Source organism: Ochotona princeps, chromosome 19, assembly GCF_030435755.1.
Source record: "Ochotona princeps isolate mOchPri1 chromosome 19, mOchPri1.hap1, whole genome shotgun sequence".
NCBI classification, from domain to species: domain Eukaryota; kingdom Metazoa; phylum Chordata; class Mammalia; order Lagomorpha; family Ochotonidae; genus Ochotona; species Ochotona princeps.
This window is the reverse complement of record NC_080850.1, coordinates 23276341-23303877: the sequence shown is the minus strand read 5'-3', so window position 1 is coordinate 23303877 and position 27537 is coordinate 23276341. Positions and strand designations below refer to the sequence as shown.

Here is a 27537-nt window from a genome sequence, read left to right as displayed (position 1 = left end):
ACACTTACTATTTTTTTTTAACTTTAGATATGACTTCCTATGTTGAGTGATAAGTGCATAGTAGATCCACTGGTTCTTTAGTGCTTCCTAACATTAGATCTTAAGGTTTCCCCCACCTCACACTTGCTGCTCCAGAGCCAAGGAATGGTTTCATTAAGCCTCCATCCACCCCAGCTCTGCCACTCATCAGGGTTCAGGAGTGTGGTGCATAGACAATATTTTAAAAAGGGGACCTACTATTGCTGCTGAGGCTAAGGTAAGCATCTGAGATCTTGGTTCAGAAGGACATCAGACTTTGAATCAAAAGCATTTTTCTTTTTTTGCAACAGTTTTCTGCTAGATATCCCACTTAGACATTCTAGAGTGAGAAGCCACAGAAGGGTGGCTGGTGGCAGTGCCCTTCCATTGGCACCTTTGTGTCTTGCCAGGCAATGGCAGTGCCTTAGTGAGGCTGCTCCAAGAGGGCACCTGCAGGCTGGAAGATATTGGTTCCTACAGCGAGGACAAGCTGCAGCACCTGCTGGAGCAGTGTGATATCCCCTTTGGGGCAGAAGACTCTAAGGTGAGTGTCCCAGGTAGCCATGAATATTGGTACCCTGGGAACAGGCTGGGGGATCCACTTTCTAGGCAGGAATGTGAACTCAGACACAGGAACTGGCAGTCACATAAGAATTTTGCCTACTGTTGACTAGTCTAAACTTGGGGCTCTCCAGCTGTCTGTGGGGTCTTGGAGGAATCAGTCGTATTTTGAGTTTTATTTGCCTCGTTTATGAAATAAGAATAACCAAAATACGTTACCCATTGTCTGATTTTAAAGCTCTTTGAAAATGACTATTATATATGCATGACATATAGGCATTTGGGGGGTAAAATTTTATTTAATTGAAAGGCAGTTAGAGAGGGATAGGAGATAGCTCTTCCATACACTGGTTCATTTTCCACAAGGTTACAATGACAGGCTAAAGCCAGGAACTTCATCGAGGTTTCCCACTGCTTTCACAATTTTAGAGAATTGGATTGGAGTTGAACAGCTGATACTTGAACCTATACCCATACAGGATGCCAATGTTGCAGGTAATGGCTTGCCCACTATGCCAGTCCTATTATGTATCTTACTTCCTTCATGTTGAGATTCAAATGTTAGCTCCTGCTGGCTTTGCCTTTCCGAGGCATTCCAGTCCCTACCAGAGGTTGGCATAGTGCAGCTCCTGTGTTAACTATTAAAGTGTTTTTGCAGTGAGAACCAACTGCTTAACATTTGCCTGTGGTATTAATTTTGTGTTTCCCCTCCAGGACCAGCTCTGCTTCTCCTTATTGGCCCTCTATGAATCTGTACAGAACGGAGCAAGAGCTAGACAGCCACCCCCTCAGTTCACAGGAGGTAAAATCTACAAGGTGTGCCCCCATCAGGTAAGAGAGGAACTTGAGCAGAGTTGACTGTTGTTCCCAGGCCTCAATTCCAAGAAGGGGCTGGAGCAAACTGGACAGCTGAACATGTGGGATGGCAGTCTAGGGTCAGGCTCCACCCTTAGCCTAGGGCAGGAGTGTGGGGCTCTGCTGCAGCTGCCGAGGGGCAGAGGCGCAAAGAGCCACCGTGTCATTTCTCCCCATTAGGGGGAGGGGTTTAAGATACCTCAGCCTGTTGCAGTAGCTCCAGGGAAGGTCTTAGGTAGTGGGGAGCAGAAGGGGCTGAGCCCTGGGCCAGGTAGGGGAAGGGCATGGCCCTGATGTACCCCAGTGATTGGGTTTTTGATTGCATATTCTAGAAGAGTATGCTGGGGTAGGACCCAGCCCCATGAGTACTGGCTAACTGCACAGGGAGTGGGTTTTTTAAGATTTATTTATTTATTACAAAGTCGATATACAGAGAGGAGGAGAGACAGAGAGGAAGATCGTCCGTCCGATGATTCACTCCCCAAGTGGGCCGGTGCTGTGCCGATCCGAAGCTGGGGACCTCTTCCGGGTCTCCCACACGGGTGCAGGTTCCCAAAGCACTGGGCCATCCTCGACTGCTTTCCCACTTTCCCAGAACACAAGCAGGGAACTGGATGGGAAGTGGAGCTGCCGGGATTAGAACCGGCGCCCATATGGGATCCCGGGGCTTTCAAGGCGAGGACTTTAGCCGCTAGGCCACGCCGCCGGGCCCGGGGAGAGGGGTTATTAGCAGTGCCTTTAACCGTAGTGAGCACAGGCACTTCAGGCCTCTTCCTGGGGCATTCTTTAGTCCTGGATTAAGTTCTTAGAGGCAAGGTGGTGGGAAGGCACACTCCTGCAGGTGTACCCACTTACCTAGAAGTGAAACAGCTGGGGGCCTGTTAGCTGGGAGCCCGGATGCACTGCAACAGCACCTCTACTGAATCACACTGTGGCCTGGTGAGCGGCTAGTGTAAGGTACATACGTTGAGACCCTGACTCGTACATTTGTGGCCCAGGAATCTCCTTTTTAGGCTGGTGTTAACAGCAATGTTCTGAGCTAAAAACAGATTGTTGTCTCTTAGGTAAGCAAGGATAAGCTTCCAACAAACAAGTAGGAGGGAGCAGAACGGCTGTGCTCCTGTTCCTGGGAAGTGAGCTGTACTCGGGGGCTGTGCGTTTGACCCTCAGGCCATGCCTGCTCTCTGCCCTAGGTGGTCTGTGGCTCCAAGTACCTCGTGCGGGCTGAGAGCGCCCGCGATCACGTGGATCTCCTGGCCTCCTCACGCCACTGGCCTCCCATCTACATCGTCGATATGGCCACACCAGTGGCCCTGTGCGCCGACCTTTCCTACCCAGAGCTGACCAGCCAGATGTGGGGAAGGAACCAGGGTTGTTTCTCCAGTCCCACCGAGCCACCGGTGGTGAGTCCCCCTCCTACTTAACGGGCAGGCAGCCCTCAGTCTCGCAGCCCCTTCCCCTGGGACCAGTCTCTAAACACTGGTTCCAGAGAAAAAGACCAAACTTGACTGAGCAGCCTCCTGGTGGTGTGTTCAGGGTATCCCAGACCCAGGCAAGGCTTCAGGCTGCCTGGTACACAGCACTGGCTTAGCCAGCCTGCCACTTTTCTTACAGGGGGAAATAAAGGGCCAGCAGGGGAAACAGAGTGAAGGGATCACCCCCTGAAGAGCCTCAGGATGGATACTGGAAAGGAGGTGCCGCTGGACAGCACTAATTACCTGGGCCTCTCCCGTGCTGCTCCTCACCTGAGAAAATAGCAGCAGCTAGGCAGGCTGGCTGACCGCGCCAAGTTTTCTTGCATACTCCACAGGTTCCACCTTGCTCATTGCCTCTTACCACGTTTCTCCTAGAGTGTGTCCTGCCCGGAACTCCTGGACCAGCATTACACAGTGGACATGATGGAAGCAGAACACTCAGTCCAGCACCCTGTCACCAGGACTACTGCCCGGCGCATCCTGCATGCAGGCACACAGCCCAGTCCCGGAGACCCCAGTGCTGGGCACCACTCCATGACCCTGTGCCCTGAGTTAGCACCCTACACAGCCCTCCTGGCCTCCATGGTCGACAGCAAAGCCACCAGCGTCCGCCAGCGGCCCATTGCCTTTGACAATGCCACCCACTATTACCTCTACAACCGCCTCGTGGATTTCCTCACCAGCCGCGAGATTGTCAACCGACAGATCCATGACATTGTGCAGAGCTGCCAGCCTGGTGAGGTGGTCATTCGCGACACCCTCTACCGCCTTGGGGTCGCTCAGATCAAGACAGAGACAGAGGAGGAAGGTGAGGAAGAGGAGCTGGCAGCAGCAGAGTAAGCCCAGCTATGGAACAGGAACCATCTCACTCAAGCCATATATAGTAAGGCCCTCACCTAAGGCACATTGGTCCAGGGGACCTGCACAGATGGTCTGTCTCTCTGGGTAGGGCCTCCTGACTGCTGGGACTGACCAAAGAGCTTCCGTTTTCTTAGCATGGGGACCTAGGGTCCTTACTTCCTAGCCCTCGGGGTGGGGGACACCTGTGGGAATGCCCAGAACCCCCTCATTGGCTCTGAGAGCGCTTGGGCATGTTGTGTGTAGCAGGGGGTCTTCCTGAGGCTTGTAGTTCCTTCCTGCCATGGAAGAACCTTTAGGGGATTCAGCCTGTTGCCTTGGGCTAGAGAGGTCCACTGGTCCCTCTAGACTTGATTACCCCTGAAGGAGGGGTGCCTTTCCCTGTTGCTCTTCCTGCAACCCCATTGGGGGGACCTGAGCAGGGAGGTCTCTCACAGAGGGCCCTGGTCTACCCTGCCAGCAGTAGGAAAAACTCCCTTCTGTGAAGGGGAAGCAGCCTGGGCCATAAGGAAACAGCAGGCCTGGCTTGAGGGCCCCAGGTCTGCCTCATGCCCTGGAATTGGCTGAGTGTTACTTAATTTATTGAGGGAAATGGAGGCAGTGGCCTTTTTCCTCCCTCTCGGACAAGAATAAAATTTATTAAATTATCAGGTTGCAGTCAAGTGTTAATTCTGGTGTCCTGTTCCTTACCTTGTCCCTTGCAGGAATAGAAGGGTATGAAGAAGTGCAGGCAGCTGTATGAACGCTGTTAGTTTAATGCTGAGGGCAACAGCCTCCAGCAGGTCTGTTAGTCAGGATTTCCTAAGGCTACTGGGCAAAGCCAGCTTCATGCTGAAGTCCCTCGTTTCCACCCCAAAGGATCAGGGGACTGGCTGCATTCCCCTTGCTCTTAGCTGCAAATTAGGCTCATGGTCGCAGTACCAGGTCTGGGGCTGTCCAGCCCTAAGGGGCCTTTCCTCAGTAGCAGGGCAGCTTGTTGGGGACTCATAGCACAAACTCAGTCTATTGCCATTGAGAAAAAAGGGGATTAGGGAACACAGCAAACATAAGGCCGGGAGGGGGCAGGGCAGGGGCTCAGCCCCTACTGGCAGTGGTAGCCCAGGCTCTGGGAGTGAGACTTGCAGCGACTTCCACAGGTACCTCACTTTCCCGAGTATCAGAGCTGGGCTGAGCTGGTAGGTGAAATGACTTGAGGGCAGAGTTTGTACATTCTCCCCATGTTGCCCATCCATGGAGGAGGGGAGAGGCGGTGTTCCCAAGGCCTGGCTCTTCAGCAGAACTGGTAGTTATTGGGCTGCAACCCAGGCTGGGCCATCTCCCCTGGCTCACAGAAGGTCAAGTGCTCGCTGGAGCTTTCTTCCTCAGGTTCACTGCTGCTGCCACTGCTGCTGCTTCCACTGGGCAGATTGGTGTAGCCCTGAGGGTGGGAGACAGCAGAGGCAGGTAGTCCCTAAGCGTCAGGCCCAGCCCAGCCTGCCAGCCTGCGCTTCACCCTGTCACTCACCTGCTCGCTGGTGGCTGCTTGGAGCTGCTTCTGGAGGAGGATGCAGATCTGCTGGAAGGTGGGTCTGTGTGTGGGCTCCAGGGCCCAGCAGGCCTGCATGATGCTGTATCTGCAGACAGAACACGGCTTACCAGTGCTGCTCCCCAGAATCCAGGGGTCCTGGCGCTGCACTGCCTGTAGACATCCCTGGCACTGCCTCTCGGTCATCCCAAGACCAGTCCCAATGTGGGGCCTCCTCTCTGAGGACCTCCCCCTTCTACCTGGGGAACCAGAGAACCTCAGTTTCAAGTCCACTGCAAAGAGGGGTGAAGCCTGTAACTAAAATGGTTTAGAGAGAAGAGACGGGCCACACACCCTTTCCATATACAACCCAAGAAAAACCCTTCACTTACATGTTCTTTGGAGCAAATGCAGGCTGAGCCATTTGGTATCCGTCTTTTACCAGTTTATAGAACTTGCTGTTCACCAGGATCCCAGGGTAGGGGTTGAGCCCTGTGAAGGCCAAGGTCACGTAAGAGGCCACACCAATGCTTACGCTGTTCGGAGTGACAGTGGATCAGCAGCTTCCCGGCCTAGTGCTAGCTGTATCCCAGGCCCTGGGCCATGAGTGTCAACTTTAGGAAGGAGAGAGCCTTCAGCCAGGCTTTGCAAGCCTCACAGGCCAAAGCTTCCCTTGCGCATTTGTCAGGTCAGGAGACACAGAAGGGAGGAAGAATCTGCACCTCATAGAGGACGTTGAACAATTGGACTCAAGTTCCTATTCTAGCCCTTAGGAGATGGAGGGGAGGTGGTAGGGAGCTGGTAGATAGTCTGTGCCTTCAAGGGCATAGAGGCCTCAGAGAGAGGGGCAGCAGTTGCATAAGTACAAGTGTGCAGGGAAAGAGACCAGTGAAGTAAGTGTCAGGGTGGAGACTGCCTGCACCGAGAATCCTTGAGTCCTCTGTTCTATGAAGGACAGGATGGCAACATGGGACCAGAGGGAGCCACGGCCCAGCTCACCAAGTGAGAAGATCTCCCAGAGCAGGATGCCGTAGGACCAGACGTCGCTCTGGACCGTGTAGATGCAGTTGAAAATGCTCTCTGGGGCCATCCACTTCACAGGCAGGCGGGCCTGGAATGGACAGTCACCAGTTACTTTGGGCTTGCTTTGCTCCCTTCCCCAGTCCACCCCTTCCTGGCACTCACATTGCCCTTGACGATGTAGTTGGAGTCATTCATGATGTCCCTAGCCAGCCCAAAGTCCCCGATCTTGGCCACGTGCCCACTGGTCAGTAACACATTGCGGGCTGCTACATCTCTGTGGATGCACTGAGAGGAAACACAGCAAGGTAAGGCTTGGCCCTCTGCAACCTCAGCCCAGGCTGAGGGGCTGCAGCAAAGGCCCCACAAGGCTTTGCAGTCCTTGTATTAAAACTGGTGACCACTTCCTCCCAAACACCTATCCACACCTCTACCAGAGTTCTCAGACCCAGAGAACTTAGAATGGTCAGGCACTTCAATGTTTAGCAACCATTGACACTTGGCACTGCAACTAAAATGGCATGTGAAATGCCCACATCCTGTGTTGAAGTCAGCTCTGCCTCCAAGTCCGTGCAGTCCCTGGGAGGCAGAGTTGGGTCCTGCTACCTTATGTGGGAGGCCTGGATTGAGCCTCTAGACATCCTGACCCAGCCCAGGTTGTTGGGCATGTATAAGCTAGGAGATACATCTTTTGTGGCCCTCTGCTTTTCAAATAATATTTAGCCCTTCCAGCCCTGTCTGGGCAGCAGAAGCCAAAGGCCTGCCTTGTGACTAATACCAGGCCTCTTCACAGAGTTGATGCTGCCAAACACATATTACTGAGAAGCCTCTCCTGGATTTCAGTATGCTTTGTCGAAAAAAAGCTCCCTTTTCCCTTTGTTTTTTTCTACAAACTTTATGAGGGAACCACAAGCTAATAGCTGTTGCCCACTTTTGGACCTCCCTTTGCCTAGGCCTTCCCTTAAGCATTTGCACATTCTGTAATGCTGCTTCCCCTCAAACCAGCCTGTGAATATACCTATCTTTATAGGTGCAAAAAAGGGGTCAAAAGTTAGGCTGTTGGCCAGGGTCACGCAGCAAATGACAGCCAGCATCAAAACCACTGACTGCCCTACCTGTGCTCATGGAAGAGTGCCATGCTGTCTTGCTACTGGGCTGTGTATTTTAGACATCCTGAGGGGAAACACTGTCTCATTCACACCTTTTGAGTTTCATACCCTTAGGAGCCTACCATACTCAAATGTGGCCCAGCCTGGGGCTCCACCCATCCTGAATAAACTCGCCCCTCAAGACCATTCCCACCCTTTCCCCTCCAGCTTGGCTCACGTTCTTGGAAGCCAGGAAGGCCATGCCCTGGGCCACTTGACTGGAGAAGTGGAGCAAGTCACGGAGCTCCAGTGGCCGGCCATCTTCCTTGTCCATGCCTGGGGTGGAAGAGAGCATCAGCCAGGCCCGGACCCAGGGCCCAGGCCCAGCAGCCCTCCCCGTGCCTCACCTTGCTCAGAGAAGGAGTCATCTGAAGAAGTGGAGATGGGCCTCATTTCCACATAGGTGTCCACACCCTGGCTAGAGAAACCACTGTCCCTGCATTGGAGATGTGGGGAGGTGTCAGTTCCCATCAGAGGGCCTCTAGCCACCCTTGGCCTCACCTAGCCTATTCAGCAGGGATTGCAGGAAGCCTCAAGTTAAGGCTGCCATGTCCTGGCTATGCTTTGAGAGATGCTCATCTGCCATCCTACCTCCGGGCAGTGCCACCTGTTCCTCCTTCATCTTTCCCTCCTGTTCCTTAGGTCTGGAGAAGGTGACATGCCCTTCCGCCCTAACAGCTCTTCTGCCATCTCAGCGTGTTCAGGGACCCCTCATTCACTCCTCCTGCCCAAGCTTCCCAAGCTTCATAGTAAAGTCAGCTAGGGAGTTTTTAACCCGTACCCAGACCTACTACATTAGAAGTGAGTGGGGAAGCAGTTGTTCCCTTTGCAGTGGTCCTGGATGTGCAAGCCTGGATGAAGGCACCACTGGGCTGCAGCAGGCTTCTGAAAGCACCTTGTTTGCATGTGTCACCTGGGAGGCATGGTAGATGGCAAACTCCAAACTGGCGGGCCTGGGCGCATGCGAAGGAGCCCCCACTTGGAAGCACAAAGTGAGCTTGAAAGCATCTTTGGGACACAACAGCCACTACTGCCTCCACATTCCAAGCAGACAATTTCTGAACCCTCTGTCCCAGTTTCCCCAGTTACAGGCACACCCCGGGTCCAGAAAGAGGACCAAGTATTTTATGTTTGCTCGCCTTCCCTTGTACTATGGGAGTACTTCCGTTGCTGGGGCCTGGGGCCCCACACACCTCTGGCCCTGGAGATGACTACTTTCTAGGAATGCCTGCCCTGTTTAATTTGAAGGTTAGATGTTTTGTTTGTACTCACTAGGACTTGATCTGGCTCACAGGCCTACTTGGCCTGTGAAGGCCACATATGTGCCATCCTCTCAGAAGGATGCCAGGGGATCAGAAGAGGAAGTAGACCCTGCCAGTCCCCAAGGACCGATGGCCTCCTTCCCCTTTTGTCTCCCGAAGCTTAGTAGCTGGTAGTACCTAGAATAAGGACCCACACACACCCTTTTCATTGGGAGCCTGGCCTGGACCCCAGCTGTTGGGCTCTTGGGCCTCATGAGGCCTCCAGAAAAGCAGTGTGGCCCAGGGGCCGAGAGCTCCAGCCCAGCTCTGCCTCTACCCTGACTCATGGGTGACATAAAACTTGCCACTTCCACTTCTCCTTTTCACATTAGGATCTGTCCACACACCTCCAAGTGGCTTCCAGGAATCCCACCACTGCAACAGCAGGGCTAGCGAGCCCGGGAGGCATTCCACACCCCAATGGCTCATGAAGAAAACGAGGCCCAAGCAGGCCAGAGACCCTTCGTGGCTAGGCTGCTTGGCCTCCGTTTTACAACAAGCTAACAAGGATTGTTGAGGCAATGTGGGGAACCAACATAGGCCACTCCTGGCAGGGAGGGAGTCTGCAGCCCCCAGCAGCAGGCTCTAGGCAGCCATGGGGCAAGACAAGTGTTCTCTCAACCCGCCTCCAGCTGCAGGGAGGGATCCAGTGAGTGGATCCTTTAGGTGAAAGTGATGGCTTCAGTAGGGCACTTTTGTCCTCTATGGTCCCCAAATGCAGTGGATGCTCAAACTCGAGTGGTAAAACAGCACTGCCCCTAAGACACAGTGGCTCTTCTCTGTGACACAGATGGGAACCTGAGGGCTGCATAGCCACCCGCCCCCAAGCTGGCTTTGAGACTCAGTCCCATCCCCGGATACTACCTGCGGAGGTATTTCTTCTCCAAATGAATGTTCTTGTAGCTGATGTCCCCCTCAGGCTCCTGGCTAAGGCCCAACATGGCCTCAGCTTTCCTTCGCAGGAAGTTGAGCAGGTCACCATAGCAGCAGTACTCAGTGATGACCAGCACAGGGCCTGGAGCGAGCAGCAGGCAGTCAGGGAGTGGAGGAGTATATACCACCTAAGTCTGCTCCCCAAACCAATAGCAGTAGGGCCTGGGACCATATGCTCCCCGCCAAAAAAATGGCCAAGTTCTAATTTTGCCTTAGCATTACTACCTTTCCCCAGCACAGCACTTCTGTATTTTTAGGAGCAGACATCTGGCAGAGGGGTTAAGACACCACTTGGAACACACAGCCCATATCTGAGGGCCTGGGCTTGTGTCTTGGCTCTGCCTCTGCAGCTTCCTGCTTACTGGCACCTTGCCCAACAACAGATGTAACTACATGGAATGGAGCTCCAGGCTCCTGGCATTGACCTGGCCCAGCCCCAGCTGTAGAAGGCATCTGAGGATTGAACCAGGGGATGTATTTTCAGCCGAATTCAGCCCAAGAACATTCTTCTAAGGAAATCTGTGGCAGTCAGGACAAGACTGCAATGGGTGATGAACATGGGAGTAGGCATGGAGGTCCCAACAAGCCCCAGGCACCCCTGGGCTCTGGGGTGAGTGCCCAAGTATCTGGGCCCAGAAACATGCCCTTTCCTCTCCCTCTCCAAGTGGCTGACACTCAGACATCTGAAAGCCACTGGCCTGCAGCTTCACATCACCCACAGGAGTCCCTTGCTAGTCCAGGGGAGGCCCAGGGATTGTGCGGATCCAGCCAGTACTCAGGGCAGATGAAGATATGATGGGGTGGGGGGCCTCTAGACACCCCGGGAGACCCCAGGACCCCATCCCATCAGCAGCACTCACCTCCATGAGTGCAGGCTCCCAGGAGGTTGACTATGTTCTCGTGCTGGCCCAGGTGACTCATGATCTTCAGTTCCGACATGAGGGCCTCCTTCTCGTCAGCGTGAGCCGTGGCTGTGAGAGGAGGAGCCAGTAGGGGGAAGGGAAATGCAGGCACAAGGGGAGACATGGCCTGTCACTCGGCTGGTCCCAGGGTGGCAGGAAGTCAACCTGTGGTCCCAGGCATCCCAAGGCTCCATCAGAAGCCCCTCTATACCCAATGGTTCAGCCTCACCTCCTGGAGACCCAGGATTCTAAGAAGAGCTGGGCACTCCTTAGAAAAGCAGCATCCTCAGCCCCACCACCAGGCCATGGGGTGAGTGTCTTGCAGGCCAGGACCCGCACCCACCCAGTCCCTCCCATCACTCACACTTGAGCATCTTCACCGCCACCTTCAGCACAGCGTCCTCCTTGCCCAGACCGAAAGCTGTGGCCTCCACCACCTTCCCGAAGGCGCCGGCGCCCAGGGTCTTACCTATCGCACACACAAATACACGGGATCCTTAGGATCCTGGCACCACAGGGCCTGCCTCCTTCCCAGGGGCCCTTTCTCACCAAACTGCAGGTTGTTCCTAGGGAATTCCCACTTCTCATTGTAGGGCAGCTGCGTAGGGTCGATGAAGGTATAGTTGTTGCCCTCAAAGCTCTCAATGATCTTCCAGCGTACCTGGTACTTGGGCTTCTGCAGGGGGGATGAGGGGAAACATGGGATGCTGGGTCTCATTCCACTGCCCAAGGTTCTTGGCAGCTTCATGAATCAGTCCCTGCTTGATGCTGCCTCACTTGGCTACGCTTCCTTCTCAAGTTCCCGTCTGTGTCCTGAAGGACAGGACCTGTTGACCTCTGAGGGCCTCCTTATCAATGAGCAATTTGTCATTCCTGAACTGAGGTAGGACTTGAAATTTAGCCATCCATGCAAACAAATTTTAAGTGCTATTTGAAAGGCAGAGTGAGGGATCAGCGGCATGGTGTAGCAGGCCAAGTCTCCATCTGTGGCAGTAATATCCCATATTGGTGCTGGTTCCATACCCCAGCTGCTCCACTTTCCATCCACCTCCCTGCCTGCGGTCTGAGAAAGCAGTCAAGGACGGCCCAAAGCCTTGGGACCTGCACTCATATGGGAGACCTGGATGAAGCTCCTGACTTCTCGTTTCAGATCGGCTCATCTCTGCCTGTTGCAGCTATTTCAGGAATGAACCAGTGGGTGGAAGATCTCTCTTCCCTTCTCTCTGTATCTGCCTTTCCAATAAAAATAAATCTTTTAAAATAAAGCAGGCAGAGTAACAGAGAAGGACACACTTTCCACCTGCTAGTTCATTCCCTCATGCCAGCAGTAGCTAGGCTGAGCCTAGGCAAGCTAAAGCCATGAGTCGGGAATTCCATCTGGTCTCCCACATGGGTGGCAGGGAGCCTAATACTTGAGCCATTACCCACTGCCTCCCCTGCGTTAGGGGACCAGATCAAAAACAGGCCACACTCAATCCCAGGCAGTGCCTCCATAGAATGCGAATCCTCCTCGTGTCCATGACCAAGGAAGAGTCCTGTTCCAGTCCTCTGAGATTTCCCTGCAGTGGGTACTGCCGACTCTGTGTCCCACAAGCCCAAGTCCTCGCCACCATGGAGGCTGTGGTCTGGTGGCTGAGAGAGGCCTCCCTCCCGTGAGACCCCAGGACCTTCTCAGGCCGGGCAGAGCCTGGCTGCTGGGGACCAGCAGCAATGGCAGCAGCGCTGGCCTCCCTGGCCAGGGAAGCTGCACAGAGGCAGCAAGCCAGAGGGTGCTGAGCAAAGTGCTGATGGGAGGCCTGGAGTGGGAGGGAAGTGAAGCTGGCCTGGGGTGGCAGAGGACACCAAGGCCTTGGTCAGCAGCCCTTCTTTCCGGTCAGGCCTTGGCTTCCTGGGAGTAGCTCTGCTAGGCATGGCAGCTAGCTTGTTCCCCAGGTACCCCTACAGTGGCGAGCCAAAGGGCCTGGGGGCAGGCAGGGGCAGGGGGCTGCAGAGTCTACACAACAGCCTAGAGCAGATGTTCCTAACTGGTCACTGGGGAGAAAAATCTAAAGTCAGATATCAAGGAGAACTTCCCAGGCCATGACTCAGAAGGAGACATAGTGAGCCTCCTGCTTCCTAGAGCATCAGTCCCTGCAGGTGGGGTCTGTCCAAGCCAGAGATGTGAGGAGACTGGCTTCCCCAGTCACTTCCGCCTCCAGCAGCCCTGTGGCCATGGCCGTCTTCTCTATCCACTTCTCCTTCCTCGGCCCCCTCCTCCGCATGCCTCCCTTCCCCACCTCAAACAGCTGGCCTGGTCAGCCCCACCCGGCCCAGCTGGACAGGGGCTCCTGCAACAAGGGGAGGGTCAAGGACCCCCCCAGGTCCCCGAGTTCTGAGAAGGGGAGAGAGGCACAGGCACCCAAAGGGCTGCCTGGGGCCAGAACTCCCCAAAATGGGAGCAGTGTCCTGGGCAAAACCAGCCAAGGTCATGGGGCACTTGTACACAAGCCCCGGGCTGCACCTGTCACCTCTTTTGTTCCCCCAAAATGCCCAAGGCTCATACAGCCCCCAACCCTTCCCTTACGGGACCCAAAAGAGACCTGCTCATTCTGGGAGTGCCTCCTGCTGGCCTCACACAACTCAGTCCCTACTCCCAGGGTTCCAGACTCTCCAGGGGCCTTATCCCTGTCCCCCCACCCTCGAAAAAAAACAGCATCCCACCATTTCTCTCCCTCAGGGGGCAGTGTGTGAAAGGGCAAGGCATGGAATGAGCATCCTGACCCACCAATGTCTCATGCCCTGCTGGGTGCCTCAACCTGGGGATGACAAAAGGGATGGGCACTAGAGGAGCCATGTTCTAACACCTGCCCTACAGAACAAGGATCCAGTGCCTCTGCACTGTGTTGAGAGGGGGGAAAACAGGGGAGGGGGCGAGGCAGATGGCCCCCCGGTTTGGAGGGTCCTGCAGGCACACCAGCCCTTTACTAGGTTCTGCAGCCCTGGGCAGCCCTGGAAGCACTTTCAGTTCCACATAAGGAAGCCTGTGGCTGGCCAGTGAGTGAGTAAGGTCCTGGCCCCAGAGGGGTGTGTGGTCAGGGAGATGGGCAGCCCCAGACGGTCCGCAATCCCAAGACCGCATGAGCTAACTGTGGCTTCCCAGCCAACTTCCTCCCAAGCTGAGGGTGTACGAGAGTGGGCGGGGAGCATGGGGGAGTGGAGAGTTGTGGCCTCCACAGCCAGTCCTCACTGTGCCTTAAGTCATGGAGTCCTGACAATGGGATGATATGGGCAGGGACAGCCACCAATATTATTAACCCCATTTTCAAGATGGCCAACAGAGGTTTATAGACACTATCCTGTCTCGCGGCCAGAGTCTGGCAGAAGTGGGCTCTGAACCTAGGGCCTTGAAACTCAACCCCTAGCTCTTAACTTCGGCCACAAGGAGCTCCTTAAATAGCAGATCAGGAGCTGTTCAAATAAACCCCACCAAGTCCCACTACACAGAGACAGCGGCCTGGAGCACACAGCCCAGGACACATGTACAAGCAGCACCCAAATGTGGCCCAGACCTGGAAGTTCTGACCCAAACCCTCCCCGCATTCTCTTGGGGGGGGGGCGGTCAAAGCTGCCTGCCTTTGCCATGTGCTGGCACCATCATGGAACTCCAGAGCCCTGCAAATACCCCAGGGCAGGTATAGGGGAGAGCAGGCAGCAAAAGGGGACACAGGTAGGTTAGTCACCCCTCAAGCACCACTGCTCACTTATCCAGAACAGCCAACGGCTTTGGGGTTTACACTGGAACCCAATGCTTCCCCAAATCGCTCAGTGAGGTCTGCCCTTCCCTGTCCTCTTGCACACACCGTCCTCTACCCGAGGTAGACACCCTAGAGTTACGCATCGTCCTGCCGCATCCCTCATCCTCCAAGATCAAGCTGCCTCCGAGCAGACTGTCTCTCTCAGCAGCTCGGGGAAAGCCCAGCACCTCCCTACACCCTCCCCTATGCTGGCCCGCTTCTGGGCGTCTGATCACACACAGGGAGGCGGCTAGGCCAGAGGCTCTAGTGGGAGAGGTGTCCAGGGTCCGGTACCAACACCGCATGGCTCACCTGCTTGTACTTGTACAAGAGCAGCAGCAGCAGCAGCAGCAGCAAGGCCATGATGGACAGGCAGGCAACCACCACAGGTGTGAAGAGGGAGTCGTCAGGTTGCTGTGAGCGAGCTACTGGAACAGGGGAGGGTGAGGAATTAGCAGCCCAAGGGACCTGTGAGCCTTAGCCCTCCCTCCTGAGCTCAGGCCAGTGTGGTGCCTGGAACCAGCAAGTGTATCCCAATATGGCCTCCCAGCCCTTCTCACACCCACAGCCCTACTTCCTGGATAAATCACTGCCTTCGGCAGCTTTGGAGGACCCCTCTGCTCCATAGCAGTCTGGCCTAGTGCCCAGCCATTGCTTGCTGCCTCCAGCAACAGCCACTTCACTGTCCCCACCCAGCTGTGATTTGGAAGGACATACTTTCTAGCCTGTCACCCAGATGAGGAGCTTGGTTCTCATCCCTGCCCTTTAGGAGGTGTGCAACACTGAACCTGTCTCCCTCTCAGTCTTAGGTTTATGATCCTTCAAATGGGAAGGCCAAAGGACTTCCTCCCAGGATGGGGGCCCAGCAGGGATCGTGCCTTTCACAGCTTTACAAGATCCCAACAAAATGCAACTCTGCTATTGATGGCACACAGCCGTCAGCAGCGGCTCCACGGCCAGTGGCAGGATGCATGACTGGCCACCTGGGAGACAGGCAAAGGCCAGGGCCTGCTCTGTGCCTCCTGAACCCAGAGAACCTAGCACGGACTTGCATGCAGCTGCAGCTGAACTATGGCCATCAAGGGCCCAAGGGTGCTGGGGCTGCCCGATAACTGAAGCAGCAGCCCAGTGGGAGCCCTTGTGCGAGGCAGACAAAGGTAGTGGCATGAGACCCTGGGCAGCATCCCACAGAGTGGCAGAAGAGATAAGGAGAGCAGCTGGAGGCTGCAGGGCCTAGTCCTATGGGGACGCTGGTCATTTGTACTGAGCAAGTGTCCAGTACCAGGCCCATGCCGGGCACATACCATAAAATCACAAATGAGCCACACATATGATAAATGAACTACCAGGTGCAGGGCCCAAACAAAAGGGTCAGGTCTGGGCCAGGCTGCTTTTTCCCAGATCCTGTTTGCACCTGTCTGCTCTGCCACCCTGCAGTCTTCACTCCTGCGGGGTGCTAGACTGTCCTATCTCACTGCCTGGGGAGGCCCGTTGGGTAGGATTGCCATCCCGGTACTTGCTGGGATCTGCTCCAGTGGGGACTCAGGCTGTGGGAACGACAGGCTCACCTACAGAGACAGGCCTGAAGGCCTGCGAGTGGTTGCCCAGGCTGTTCTGCGCCATGCATCCGTAGGTCATATTGTGCTCCAGGCTGCCAGCAGGTAGCAGGCTCCGGACAGTCACTTTGTGGAAGGGCTCCTGGCTCAGTACCTTGGGTTGTGGGTCCTCCCAGACCAACAGTGCATGGGCCTCGTCACATCTGAGAAGACAGACAGCAATTCTGAGCAAGGGGGACCCCAACATGGGCACACCCTCCCACTCGTTGGGTCCCCAGGGGTTCCAGCAAGGGGAGCCGAGCCCACTTACCTATCAGTGTGACCCCTGCACTGCAGCCATGTCACATTGGGCTGGGGGTACCCAGAGGCTTCGCAGAAGAGGGTTTCTGAGCCATTGACATTGGTCCCTGTGAGGGTCACCTCAGGAGGATCTGTGCGGAACAGACAGGGGTCAGGCCTTATACCTTCTCTCTGCTTCGTCTGCGTTCCACCCTGGCTCAAGCCTGCCTCACCAGTGGCCCAGAGGACCCCCCCGGCCCAACCCGTCACTCACATTGCAAGGTAAGCTCGAACGTCAGAGTCCTCAGGCCACCCGCGTTCCTGGCCAGGAAGGAGTAGCGGCCAGCCTCCGTGGGCTTCAGGCGCAGCAGGGAGAGGCTTGATGTGTACCTGCAAGGGTGAAGCAGGAGATCCTGGTGAGCCCCAGCCCTGAGGGCCAGGGCCAGATGGTAGCATTTTAAGGGGTTTACTTTCTGATGGATCCAATGTCCAGGGTACAGAGCCATGGCTGAGCCAGGCACCCTGGCAGGGTGTGCTGAGACAGGGAGACCCCATTCTACTTCCTTGACCCCTTTTCTCATTAGACTGTGGCTTTCTCAGAGGTCTATGGGGTGCAGGGAGGCCCTGCTTCCACCACTGTCTCTGGACCAAGCATCCCTGAGGGACAGTGACAGCCACAAGAAGGTAGGGCGTTGGGACTGTCAGGGCTGGCATGGTAGTGCAGCCAGTAAAACTGCCACTTGGGATGCCCACATCCCACAGCAGAGGAAAACATGGGAGTCAGAGAGGCTAGGGCTTTGGGAGGCCGAACGAGAAGTCCAGAGTGTGTTGCTGTGGGAAGATGGCTGAATATTATCTAGCTCAGAGAGGATTAGCAGGTCTTCTCTCATGAGGCACCTGCAGGGAGACAATGTGGGGAAGGACTTGAGGCAGTAACAGGACCCTGCAGGAGAGAGCTGGAGAGCAGCAGGTCCAGGGTGTGGGTCCTGCGTGTGGCAGGAGGTGTGGCACCCAGGCCCAATGCTGGCTGTCCTTTCTCGTTCTCCTAGGGCAAGCTGGGAAGCCGGCATGTGAGTCCCCAGTCCCAGTGTTCCTCCAAGGAAGGAAACCAAAGAGGCCAGTGTGGTGGCATAGCAAGCTTAAGCCACTACCTGTGATGCCAACATCCCATATTGGAACACCAACTTGAAGCCCAGCTGCTCTGCTTTGGATCCTGCTCCCCGCTAATGCACCTGGGAAAGCAGCCAAGGATGGCCCGCGTGCTTGGGTCCCTACAGCACATGGGAGGCCCAGAGGAAGCACCTGGGCCTAACCCCAGTCATTATGGTCATTTTGAGAATAAACCAGTGAATGGAAGACTGTCATTCTGTCCATCCATTTTAGAAATTTTGTGGGGTTTTTGTTTGTTTTTACAAAGGATACAAAAGGAAAGGACCTGAAACGGCTACTTGGGACAGGAAAGTAAAGCATCTTTGAGGACACAGTTCAGGTGGAGATTGGTACAATGTGTGTGGGATGAATCCCAGGACTTGGTGGAGAGAGGGGGGACATGGAGTCACTCTGCACCGTATGAAAAGACTCATGGCCCCATGGAGGAGAGTGGCCAGCAGGAGACCCCCAGCGTGGTGGTCCAGGGCCTGCAGTGACTTTCAGTGGGTTGGGGGTGTTAATTCCCTCCACCCACCAAGCCAAGGTGACAGGCACCCTGCACAGTCATTATGAAAGTCACAGCAATGTCACTTTCTCCATCTGGGTTAGCCACAAAAGAGGAGAAAGAGGGAGGCCAAGAGATTGTGAGGGACCCAGGGGATGTGCAAAGGGTAGACTTCCAGGGGAGGGTGCTGGGTTTCACAAGGGCAGGGACCAGAGGGATCAGCCACTTGGGTCTAAATCTCCTCCACAGATGACTAATGCTTTCCCATCTGACCCTCTGGGAGGGTGAGGTCCCAAGAGGAGAGGGAAATCACTCAAGGTCACACAGCAAGGTCAGTGCAGGGCCCAGGTGCTCCTGTTCCTGGCTGAAGCATCCCCTGTGCACCCTCAGAACCGTGCACATGAGAGCTAACAGGTGGTACCTGTATGTTTTCTTAATGGTGACAAAGTCAAGCTTGGGCTGGTGGTCGTGAGAGAAGGGCCCCAGGTAGGTCCAATGAAAACTTTGCAGGGCTGGGTAGGCCTCCACCTTGACATTCAGGGTCAGGGTCATGCCCACGGTCACCTCCTGGAAGAGGCTATGCTCGGAGGTCAAGTTCACATAGGCACTCTCTGCAAAGGAGAACATAGGGAGTTGTGGTGTTAGTGGAGAGATGCCTCGCATGCTCACCCGCTGGGTGCTCCAACTTCACTCTGTTGTCCGTGAGCATCTACTAGGCACCAGGCACAGGGGCCCTGAACCCAGCCCCAGCCCAGGCCAGCCTCTAACTCTCTCCCACATCCTGCCTCAGTGCCAGAACATAAAGTCTTCTCACCAGCCTTGGGCTCATTCCTATTCTTTCCTTAATCTGGATAATGAAGACATCGAATCTATTTTGTTTTGACTTTGAGAAAGTCGGAGCATGCCCCCATTCATTTGCGAACTAACAGGTCAATCAATGGGACTTCCACATGCTGTTCTGGAGCAGGCGTGTGGACCCAGCCAGGCATCAGGGTGATCTCATCCCCTCTGGGCTGAGCATACGAGTCTGTGCTTGTTGGTGCGGACCCTGAGAAAAAAGCAGCCCTCTTTGTGTGAGGGGTCCCCTAGCTGGACACTTCCGGGGGTCCAGCAGGAGAAAGCCAAGAATCAAGGCACAATGAAGTCTTCCCTATGCTGTCTGAGCCCCCGGATGTGGCCATCCCGAAGGCCACCGCTGGAAGCCTCACAGCACTCTAGGTTTTGCCAGTCTGAGTGGGCTGCAAGAGTCTCACCTGGCTCTTCCCAATAAAACATCCTGTGAGCAAGGCTCAGGCTGCCCCTAGGACCAGGAGCCATGACCGGAGCCCAGCAGGGAGGTGAGAACTACCTGAGCTCTCAAGAGTGCTGGTCCTCACTCAGTACTATAAAGCCTAGAGCTCGCTCTTCCCACCTCCCCACCTGTCCACACAACAGCCCTTCCCCGCTCACCACCACCTCTGTTGGGCAGCCGGGGCTCAGGGGTTCTTGTCAATCAAGTCAGATCACACTTTGCTCATCCAACCAACGCTGCTTCCTCACATACTCAACACACCCCCTGGCTGTGTCTTCTGGCATCCCTCCAGTACAGCACAGTTGTGTTGTGGAAGATGTCCTTCAACCGTTCCCTTCTCCAGGAGCCCTATCCTGTTTTCATCCCACTGAGGAGTTCCCAGTGTCCCCTCAGCCCATAAGGGCTCTTGCTCCTACAGACTCCTGCTACCCATCCTGGCCACACTGACTACCTGGGCCTCACCCATGCTGTTTCCTGTGCCTGTCTCCTCCCTCCACCTACCTGGTCCACCAACTCGCTCTGCTACTCAATGGTCCACCATCCAGCTGTCCTTTCCCTCAAAGTTCGCCCTCTGCCCACCACCTCCAGCCTCAACTCCTGCAGCAACTTCCTAGCTCATCCCTTCATCTTCCCAGCCACAGGCAGCCCCCAAGAAAGCACCAGGGGCTTGTTGCAGTAACCTAGTGGCTAACATCCTCGCTTTGCATGAGCTAGGATTTCATGTGGCACTGGTTTGTATCCGGGCTGCTCCACTTCCCATCCAGCCCTCTGCTTATGGCCTGGGAAAGCAGTCGAGGATGGCCCAAAGCCTTGAGACCCTGCACTCACGTGGGAGACCCGGAAGAGCCTCGTGGCTCCTGGCTTCAGATTGGCTCAGCTCTGGCCATTGCGGCCACTTGGAAAGTGAACCAGCGGATGGAGGATCTTCCTCTCTGTCTCTCCTCCTCTCTGTATATCTGCCTTTCTAATAAATTTTTAAAAAGGAAAGAAAGCACCAGGAAGCCCTGTCACAGCCAAGTCTGTCACGTGACTCTGCTAAACCCTCCATGCCTCTCAAGAGAAGCAGTCCAAGCCCTTGCACTGGCCCACAGGGTTCTCCTGGTTCTGCCAGCTCTCCTTTACTCGTCCTTCCTCCTGCGAACTGCATGCTGGCCTGCTTGGTCCTCGAACAGGGTCTGTGCTGTCCCACTTCAAGAACACCATAGCTCTTGGGGCTATGCCTGTGTGCTGGCATCCTTTATGGGCACCGATTCTGCTGGTGTTGCTAATACCCTATGCCCTCTTCGACTTTGGGCTCTGCATATGCTGTCCCCCCCCTTCGCCCCCTGACTTCAGCTCTAAGCCTGAGCTGGAGGAGCCTACTCTGTCCCCAGGATCATGCTGAGTGACCACTGTTCTGACGACCATGTGATGGGTCCAGAGGAAGGAAAGAGTGAGTGAGCAAACGAAATGCAGGACAAACTCCTGACCCCAAGCCCAAGACAGAAGAAAAGGAAGCTGGAGCAAAACTACAGCAATACACTGTGGAAACGCCAAGGTGGAAGAGGGGTCGTGAATAGCGGTACCCACTCTGTGGTCAAGCCTGGGACCAAGTGGCAGTGTCCCTAGCAGCGTCTCCCCCCCTGCATGCCACCAGCTTCTCCTTCTCCAGCCCTTCCTCCCCCACCCTGTCCCTGGGGTCACTGCTTCCTGATGCTCACCTACCACCAGGAAGAACACGGAGGAGGAGCGGGCACCCCGGGCATTGGTGGCCACACATGAGTAGTTTCCAGCATCGTGGAAGCTTACGTTGCCGAGGTCAAGGGTCAGGACTTTATGGTAGTGACTATCTTGGAAGTCAGATTGTTCGGCGATGGCGAGCTGTGGGCAGAGGAAAGTGGAGGTGGTTCCCCAAGGTTGTTTAGGGGTGACAAGGCTCTGGGCTCCGTCTGCAAGGATCACTATCTGACTATTCCCAGGCAAAGGCAGTGAACGCAGAGCCTCAGGCTCTTCTTCTGTAAAATGGGACTGACACAGGCTCCTGCCCACTAGGGTTGCAGGGAGAAGTGAGATGTGCATAGCAGAGACTTGGGCCTGTTTTTGATACGCTGTGGACGTGGTGGAAGGGAAGGAAGTTCTTAGATACAGTCCGGCATCATGCCCTTTGTGACTTCTTCCTGTTTCCCACGGTTTCCCTGCAATAGATGTCATGTCTCTAAGCTCCAGTGCCAGCCGGGAATCCTTCGCTAAGTCGGAAGTTGGCTAACACCTGCGTCTTATCTGCAAGCCAGGGCTGAGGTCATCAGTCAAGGCAGCAGAGTCCAAGGCCTGGTTCTGGATCAACTCCTGACAGCCACAGCCCCACCTTGCCAGGGCCCAGGCTCTAGTCTCAGACTCCAGAGCCGGTTCGGGGTTCACGCAGTAGGGTGGGCACCACCCTGCAGGGACCCAGCATTTCCCGGCAACTGACCTTGGTGTCTCCGTGGTACAAATAGACGCTATAGTTGTGGTCAAGGTTGCTGGCTGTGCAGGAGATGCGAGCAGTCTCCCCTCGTATCCGCACCAGCTCGGTTGGCTCCAGAGTCAAGGTTGGGGGTCCTGGGAGGACTGGAGCCACAGAACAGACCCCTTGAAGCCCAGGCCAGAGCAGGCACCTGCCCAGGGTCCCTTCCTCTCCTCCCACCTCCAGTCCTTGAAGGCAGCACTGAGGCTTCATTCCCCTCCCTCTCTGCCCAGAGCAAGTCCTGCCTCCTACAGAGAAAGTTCTCTTCCTCCATGGCCGCCCCAGGTCTGGACTTGTGAAACAGTCGCTTCCCAAGCCTCCTCACCTTCCCTGAGGCCTCCCTAGTGCCCTCCTAAAAACACAAACCAGGTCACACCTCCTGTGCAACCAGTGGCTTTCCCTCACCTGCAGAATAAAACTCCTGAACACACACCCACCTGCTACCCTGCCTGCCCTGCCTCTCGCCCACCACATGGCTTCTAATGAATGGCTATGCTCATCCTTCAGATCTCAGGCTCAAAGTGTCTTAGAGGGACCAGCACTGAAGAACAGTGAGTTGAGCCTCCACTTGTAGTGCCAGCATCTTGTATCACTGCGCTGGTCCGATCCAGTTCCCTGCTAATGCACCTCAGAAAGTGGCAGATGATGGCCCAAATGCTTAGGCTGCTGCCACCCATGTGACAGACCAGGATGGAATTCCTGGCTTCTGGCTTTGGTCTGGTCCAGATCTGGCAGATGCCCTCCCTACACTTCTGGAACATTCTGGGGCCTTCCCTGCCGCTTCCCCATGCCCACTGTTTTCTCTGCTGAGCCACTGTACAGCCTCTGTACAGCCACCTCTTCTTCATGTTCCAGCCCAGATAAAATGCCTCCTCCCCAGCCACACTCCCCTAGCCCCACAGAACAGGGTTGGTTTTTTTTTAATCTTTAAGTTTTTTATGTATGAAAGGTAGGCAGGGGGCTCGGCGGCGTGGCCTAGTGGCTAAGGTCCTCGCCTTGATCCCATATGGCTGCTGGTTCTAATCCCGGCAGCTCCACTTCCTCTCTGTCTCTCCTCCTCTCAGTATATCTGACTTTGTAATAAAAATAAAATAAATCTTAAAAAAAAAAAAAAAGAAAAAAGAAAGGTAGGCAGGCAGAGAGAAACAGGTTTACCCATCAAATACCTTCAACAGCTTAGTCTGGGCCGGGTCAAAGCCATAAGCCTCAGCAGGAGTCAGGAGACAGACGGTCAAACTTAGCATCTCTGATGTGGGATCAGGAGCCGAGGCCTACCACACCCCACACACTGCTTCCTTCATTATAGCATTTCATGCTTTCCATGGCATATCTAACGCTCTGAGATGATTCTGCCCACTGAGTCATTTATTTGTATACGGTCTGTCTCCTGCTCTTGGCATACCTTGCCCAGGTTGCCCCATAGACAGGTGTGGAAACATCAGAAGAAGTGACAGAAATGTACCTACTCCCAGGCGCAAGATGCAGCCATTGCCCCACAGCTGCTAGCTCCCCAGGCCCCCTGCCCAGCCAACCCTCAGCCGGCCCCCTTACCTTTCTGCACTTTGAGCCTGATGACGCTGGACTTTATTATCCTGCCTCCCACCATGGCACAGCATTGGTAGTCCCAGCTGTAAAGAAACTTGGCCTTGTGGATGGTGAAGCCATACCAGGGCGAGAAGGAGTAATTGGTTTGACGCATGACAGGCCGGTCACGCAGGCGCATCAGGAAGACATCTGCAGCCAGCGCCGGGTCAGTGAGCAGACAGGGTAGCAAGGCATCCTGCCCCTCGTCCACCGTCACCTCGTGGACCAGCACATTCCAGGGCCGGACAGGGTCTGCAGTAGACAGAGCACAGTCACAACGGTGTTTGGTCTTAAATCCCTGCATGTTGTGGACAGGGACAGAGAGGCTCCCACAGGCCAACAGCTTGCCTGAGAGCACATCATGCCAAGCAGCTCCCTACAATGCTGCACAGTTGGGCCCTGCAGTCACAGGCACCTGGGCTGCAGTCCAGCCCTGCTACTTAATGCTGTGTGACCTTGGGCAGATGACTCAACTCCTCTAAGCCTCTGGAAGATGGGCAAAATCCTCAAAATGACCGCCCAGGTTTATTGTGCAGTGTTAAGTAAGAAATGCTACAAAGATCCTTGTTTGTGGTCAGCACTCCGACAGCACAGAACTGGTTTACTGTAAGGGCCAGGCAGAGGGGCTGACCCTTTTGCCCCACCTGGGAAGGTGCCCTGAGTCCTCACCCTTGACGTAGACATGGATGGTGGCACTGCTCCCCAGGGGCTCTCCAAGCTCCATGCAGCGGTAGGTCCCCGTGTTTCTGAAGGTGGCATTGTTTGTGGTCAGGATACTGTTGGGGGCGTCCGGATCCAGGTTCCAGTGGGAAGAGATGGGGCCATCCCACATCACAGGGCCATTGCCCACGCACCGCAGAGTCACTGTCGCGCCCGGTTCCACGAGCAGCTCAGGGCCTCTGGGTTCTATCACGGGCACGCCTTCTCCACCTAATGCAGGGGCAGCAGACAGCAGGGTAAGCCCTGTGTGTGCCCTAGCTCTGTCCCCCCAAAACAGATGGCTGCAGCCCTGGCTGAGGAGGTGCCGGGCTCGCTCTGCACACACCTCAGCATCTCCCCCCACCAAGGCATTTGTTCGGCTCCCAACCTGCAACCTGAGGAATTGACAGATCATTCTCTGTGAGGGCACTCCACTCCGTGGACACTGTCAGCCCTGGGTGGATGGCGGACTGTGTCTCCGGCTCCAGGCAGGCCTCAAACAAGCCAATGAAAAAATGAACAAGGGTGGAGGGTCTTGCCAACAGAGCTGGGCTCTGAGCATCTGCTGTTGTGCCCACTCCAACTACCATTGGACATCTGGTCAGCAGCCCAGCAGGATAGATCAGAGGCTCCATGCCTCAGTTTCCCCAAGTATAAAACTGAGACAATTGTACCCATTTGCTGACCTGTTGGGCAGTCTGAATGCTCGACAACCTCTTAGAACACCTCGTGTCACAGAATTGGTGGTCAGGATTAGCCACAGTGTTTAGGGTCTAGGCTCACCCTTGGGGCTGCCTCACTGAGGGGCCAGTGTCTTCTAAGGAAATTTTTCTTGAAGGAGAAAAAAAGAACTTGACCTTCCCTCACACATCCACCCCAAATCTGGCCCGCCAGGAAGAAGGCCCGGGCTCTGCAGTGTCAGCAATTCTCTGGCACCTAAATATGGGCTCAAGAGGGAAGTGAGAGCTGATTCAGGGCCTCCTCCGGGGGGCGGGGGAGGAGGAGGGGGCTGCCAGGCGCCCCCTGGCCTGCAGAGGCGGAAACACATTGCTGGCACCCAGCTTGGGTTCAGTGCTGGTTTCCGCTCAACCAGCAGTCCTTCAAGCAGGGGTGTTCTCACTTCCGCTTCCCGGGGCAGAGATGTCCCCAGGACAGGGAGGATCACCTGCTTCCTGGGACAGGGACCATGGCACAAGGCGGCCTATCCTTTACGCTCTACAGAACCACTCCCCTGGAGTCCCCTTTTAGCCCGGTAACTTCTGCAGCCACCTCACCCCCCACCCCAAGCCTCTCTCCACTGCTTCTGGGTGGCTTCATTAATGTCTTGTGTCCAGACCCAGGGTACAGTTGTATGGTCTCAGCCCAGGCTTCTGATCAGCAAATACTCTGAGACCTGTGATTACCATCAAGGCCGGCACCCAGGGGCTGTGCCTCCCATGCAGTGTGGCTCCCACACCCCTGGGAACAGCATCAGATGACGTCATTACCAAGGGTTCTCAGCGGAGCTGACACACCCCATCCCAGCTGCAGCACCTAGCTGGGGTTTACTGCAGGACATGTGTAAAACATGGGCTCACTGTACTTGGGGTTTGGTTGAGTAAGTGGCTAGGCCACTGAGCCACGCACTCCTGCCTCACTGGGTGAATCCCAGAGGACTGCTGGGGAGGAAGTAAGGTGACAAATGGCTCCTCATCTGCTCCTGCCCTACGCCACAGCTTCCATCGCCACATAGCTATTGGCCCCTTGGGGACACAAGTAGATTTTCAGCTCCAGAGGTCAAATGCTCCGACTGCACATCCCCCAGTCTGTGACCCCGGGCTACTCATGCTCTTGACATGCCCCATCCCGTAGTAGCTGCTCCCACCCCACGCCCATCTCTCCCACTCCGGCCTTGGCCTCCTGGATGTGTTGACATGGACAGAAGACAGACATCTGTCCTCCAGTGGCAGATGCTCATGCAGGACACATCTGCTGCCAACTTCCCCTTGCTGACTTGGCCCGCGGGAAGGAAGAGGCGCCTGCTCGGCCCTGTCCTCCTGGGGGTGGGGGTTTGGCAAACACGGACCCAGGCCCCACTTGCCCCGGCCATTCATCATCATGCTCCCCTCAGCTCCCGCAGGGGACCCCCAGCCCTCCACACACACACACACACACACACACAGAACCCAAGCCTGGGCTCAGCAGCTCCCAGGGAGCAGCTTGGCACTTGCCATCTCTAAGGGACTCCAGTGCCCACCCGACCCCTTCCTGCCCCCTCCTCCTATTCCCAAGGCCAGCTCACTCACCACTGGCCTGTTGGGTCAAGAACTTCTACTTCCAGTCCTCTGCCCTGGGGCTGGACCCTGGAAAACTCTCTCCTACCAACACCCCCACCTTCTCTCCAGCAATGACCTACAGCAGGTTCCTGGGGTGAGGACAGGACGAGGCAAAGTCAAACCCGTGCAGCTTCCTGGCACCTGTGCATGCTGGCCAAGGCTCATCTGGCCACACATGTGCTTCCTACTCGATGTCAAGGATATCTCAATGGAGAAGCAAAATGCTCGGCCAGGCCCAAGACAGCCCTTCAGCGGGCAGCCTGTCCCTCTCCTCCACTCTGGGGCCAGAAACGCCAACCCCACAGTCCTCTTGTGGAGAGCCGGAGAGAAGCCACCTTTCTCCTCCTCCCTCACCCCCATCCTCATCACTCCGATCCCTCTAAATACGCAGCCCTCACCTCTGGGGGCACCTCGTAGACAAAAACCCTGCAGCAAGTGTGGCTGCTGGTGGGGTCGGGCGGGGTGGGAACCCCTGGGCAGCCAGGGCTGGGAGGGCTCTGGCCACAGACATTCCAGCTGGCCTCTTCCAGTCCAGGCCTATAGCCTACATCTCCCCACAAATCTCTCTCCTATGTGCCAGGTCTAGGATGCCTGCCTCTCTCCTTCCAACCCCTTATTTGAACCCCCAATGAAGGAACACAGCCCCTTTGAGTGGGAGCCGGGCCCTGCCTAGAGTCACAGCAGGAATCATGGGAGGTCAGAGCCATCAGAGGCACCCCACTCTTTAGAGCACAGGTCCCTCTCTGGGGAATTCACCCACTGATCCAGGATCTGCTTTGGAACAAGATGCTCAGATAGCTTTCTGTATGCTAAGCGTTCATTGTCCCAACCACCTGCCAGCAAAGAGTCAAGGATGAGAGTCTCAGATCTCGGAGACCTGCAGGGAGAATCCACGGCTGGGCTTGAACAGAGCCACAGAACTGGCTGGGCTGGTTCTTCCCAATTCCCCTCACCATCGTCCTTGTCACCCACTGCCTTTCCAAAGCAGACACTCAGAAGCCTGAAGTCCTGCGCTGGGGAGGTGGAAGTGCACAGTGGGAGAACCCCACAGGAGGAATTCTCTATCCCACACCCACTGACGTCCTGTCCCCTGGGTCCTCTTACCTTGCCACGATGTGGCTGCCAGCAGGACCAGTAGAGCCCCTGGGCCCATGGCCTTGGCGGACGCAGGGCAGGACAGAGTCCCAGGCTGCCAGCTCTGTCGGGCACAGGACCTCCAGACTCTTGTCCCTCAGCAGTGCTGCTCTTGCTTCCCTCTTCCTCCTCCTCCTCTTCTTCCTCCTCTTCAGGCTGATCCTCTTCTTCCCCTTTCAACTAGGCAAGGCAACC

At 55.5% G+C, this 27537-nt stretch overlaps 2 protein-coding genes across 3 annotated transcripts in view; one reads left to right on the top strand and one right to left on the bottom strand.

Annotated features, from left to right (window-relative positions):
• Positions 1-4327, top strand: part of HMGXB3 (HMG-box containing 3) — a 64242-nt gene extending 59915 nt beyond the window's left edge. For both annotated transcript variants that reach the window (XM_058677668.1, XM_058677669.1), the window contains exons 17-20: positions 429-562; positions 1294-1410; positions 2628-2837; positions 3285-4327. In XM_058677668.1, the coding sequence (XP_058533651.1) occupies positions 429-562; positions 1294-1410; positions 2628-2837; positions 3285-3749 (926 nt within the window). In that variant the 3' untranslated portion in view covers positions 3750-4327. The remainder of the gene's footprint in view (positions 1-428; positions 563-1293; positions 1411-2627; positions 2838-3284) is intronic.
• A 177-nt stretch (positions 4328-4504) lies between these two features.
• Positions 4505-27537, bottom strand: CSF1R (colony stimulating factor 1 receptor). The gene is made up of 21 exons (XM_036497030.2): positions 27313-27537; positions 23864-24124; positions 23162-23446; positions 21578-21714; positions 20829-20988; positions 18259-18448; positions 16458-16573; positions 16215-16335; positions 15917-16107; positions 14661-14773; positions 11125-11251; positions 10940-11044; positions 10534-10644; positions 9605-9755; positions 7787-7875; positions 7618-7715; positions 6457-6579; positions 6271-6382; positions 5664-5763; positions 5272-5380; positions 4505-5184 (listed from the first exon to the last, which is right to left on the bottom strand). The coding sequence occupies exons 1-21, from the start codon at positions 27359-27361 to the stop codon at positions 5038-5040; spliced, it is 2895 nt and encodes a 964-aa protein (XP_036352923.2). The 5' UTR covers positions 27362-27537; the 3' UTR covers positions 4505-5037.

Excerpts from the sequence above, each read along its gene's own strand:
- CSF1R (XM_036497030.2), bottom strand. The coding sequence starts at position 27,361 with ATGGGCCCAGGGGCTCTACTGGTCCTGCTGGCAGCCACATCGTGGCAA. Across the intron at positions 11,252-14,660 it reads TCTTGTACAAGTACAAGCAG|AAGCCCAAGTACCAGGTACG; the intron begins GTGAGCCATGCG and ends TCCCCCCTGCAG. Across the intron at positions 7,876-9,604 it reads GAGAAGAAATACCTCCGCAG|GGACAGTGGTTTCTCTAGCC; the intron begins GTAGTATCCGGG and ends TCTCCAATGCAG.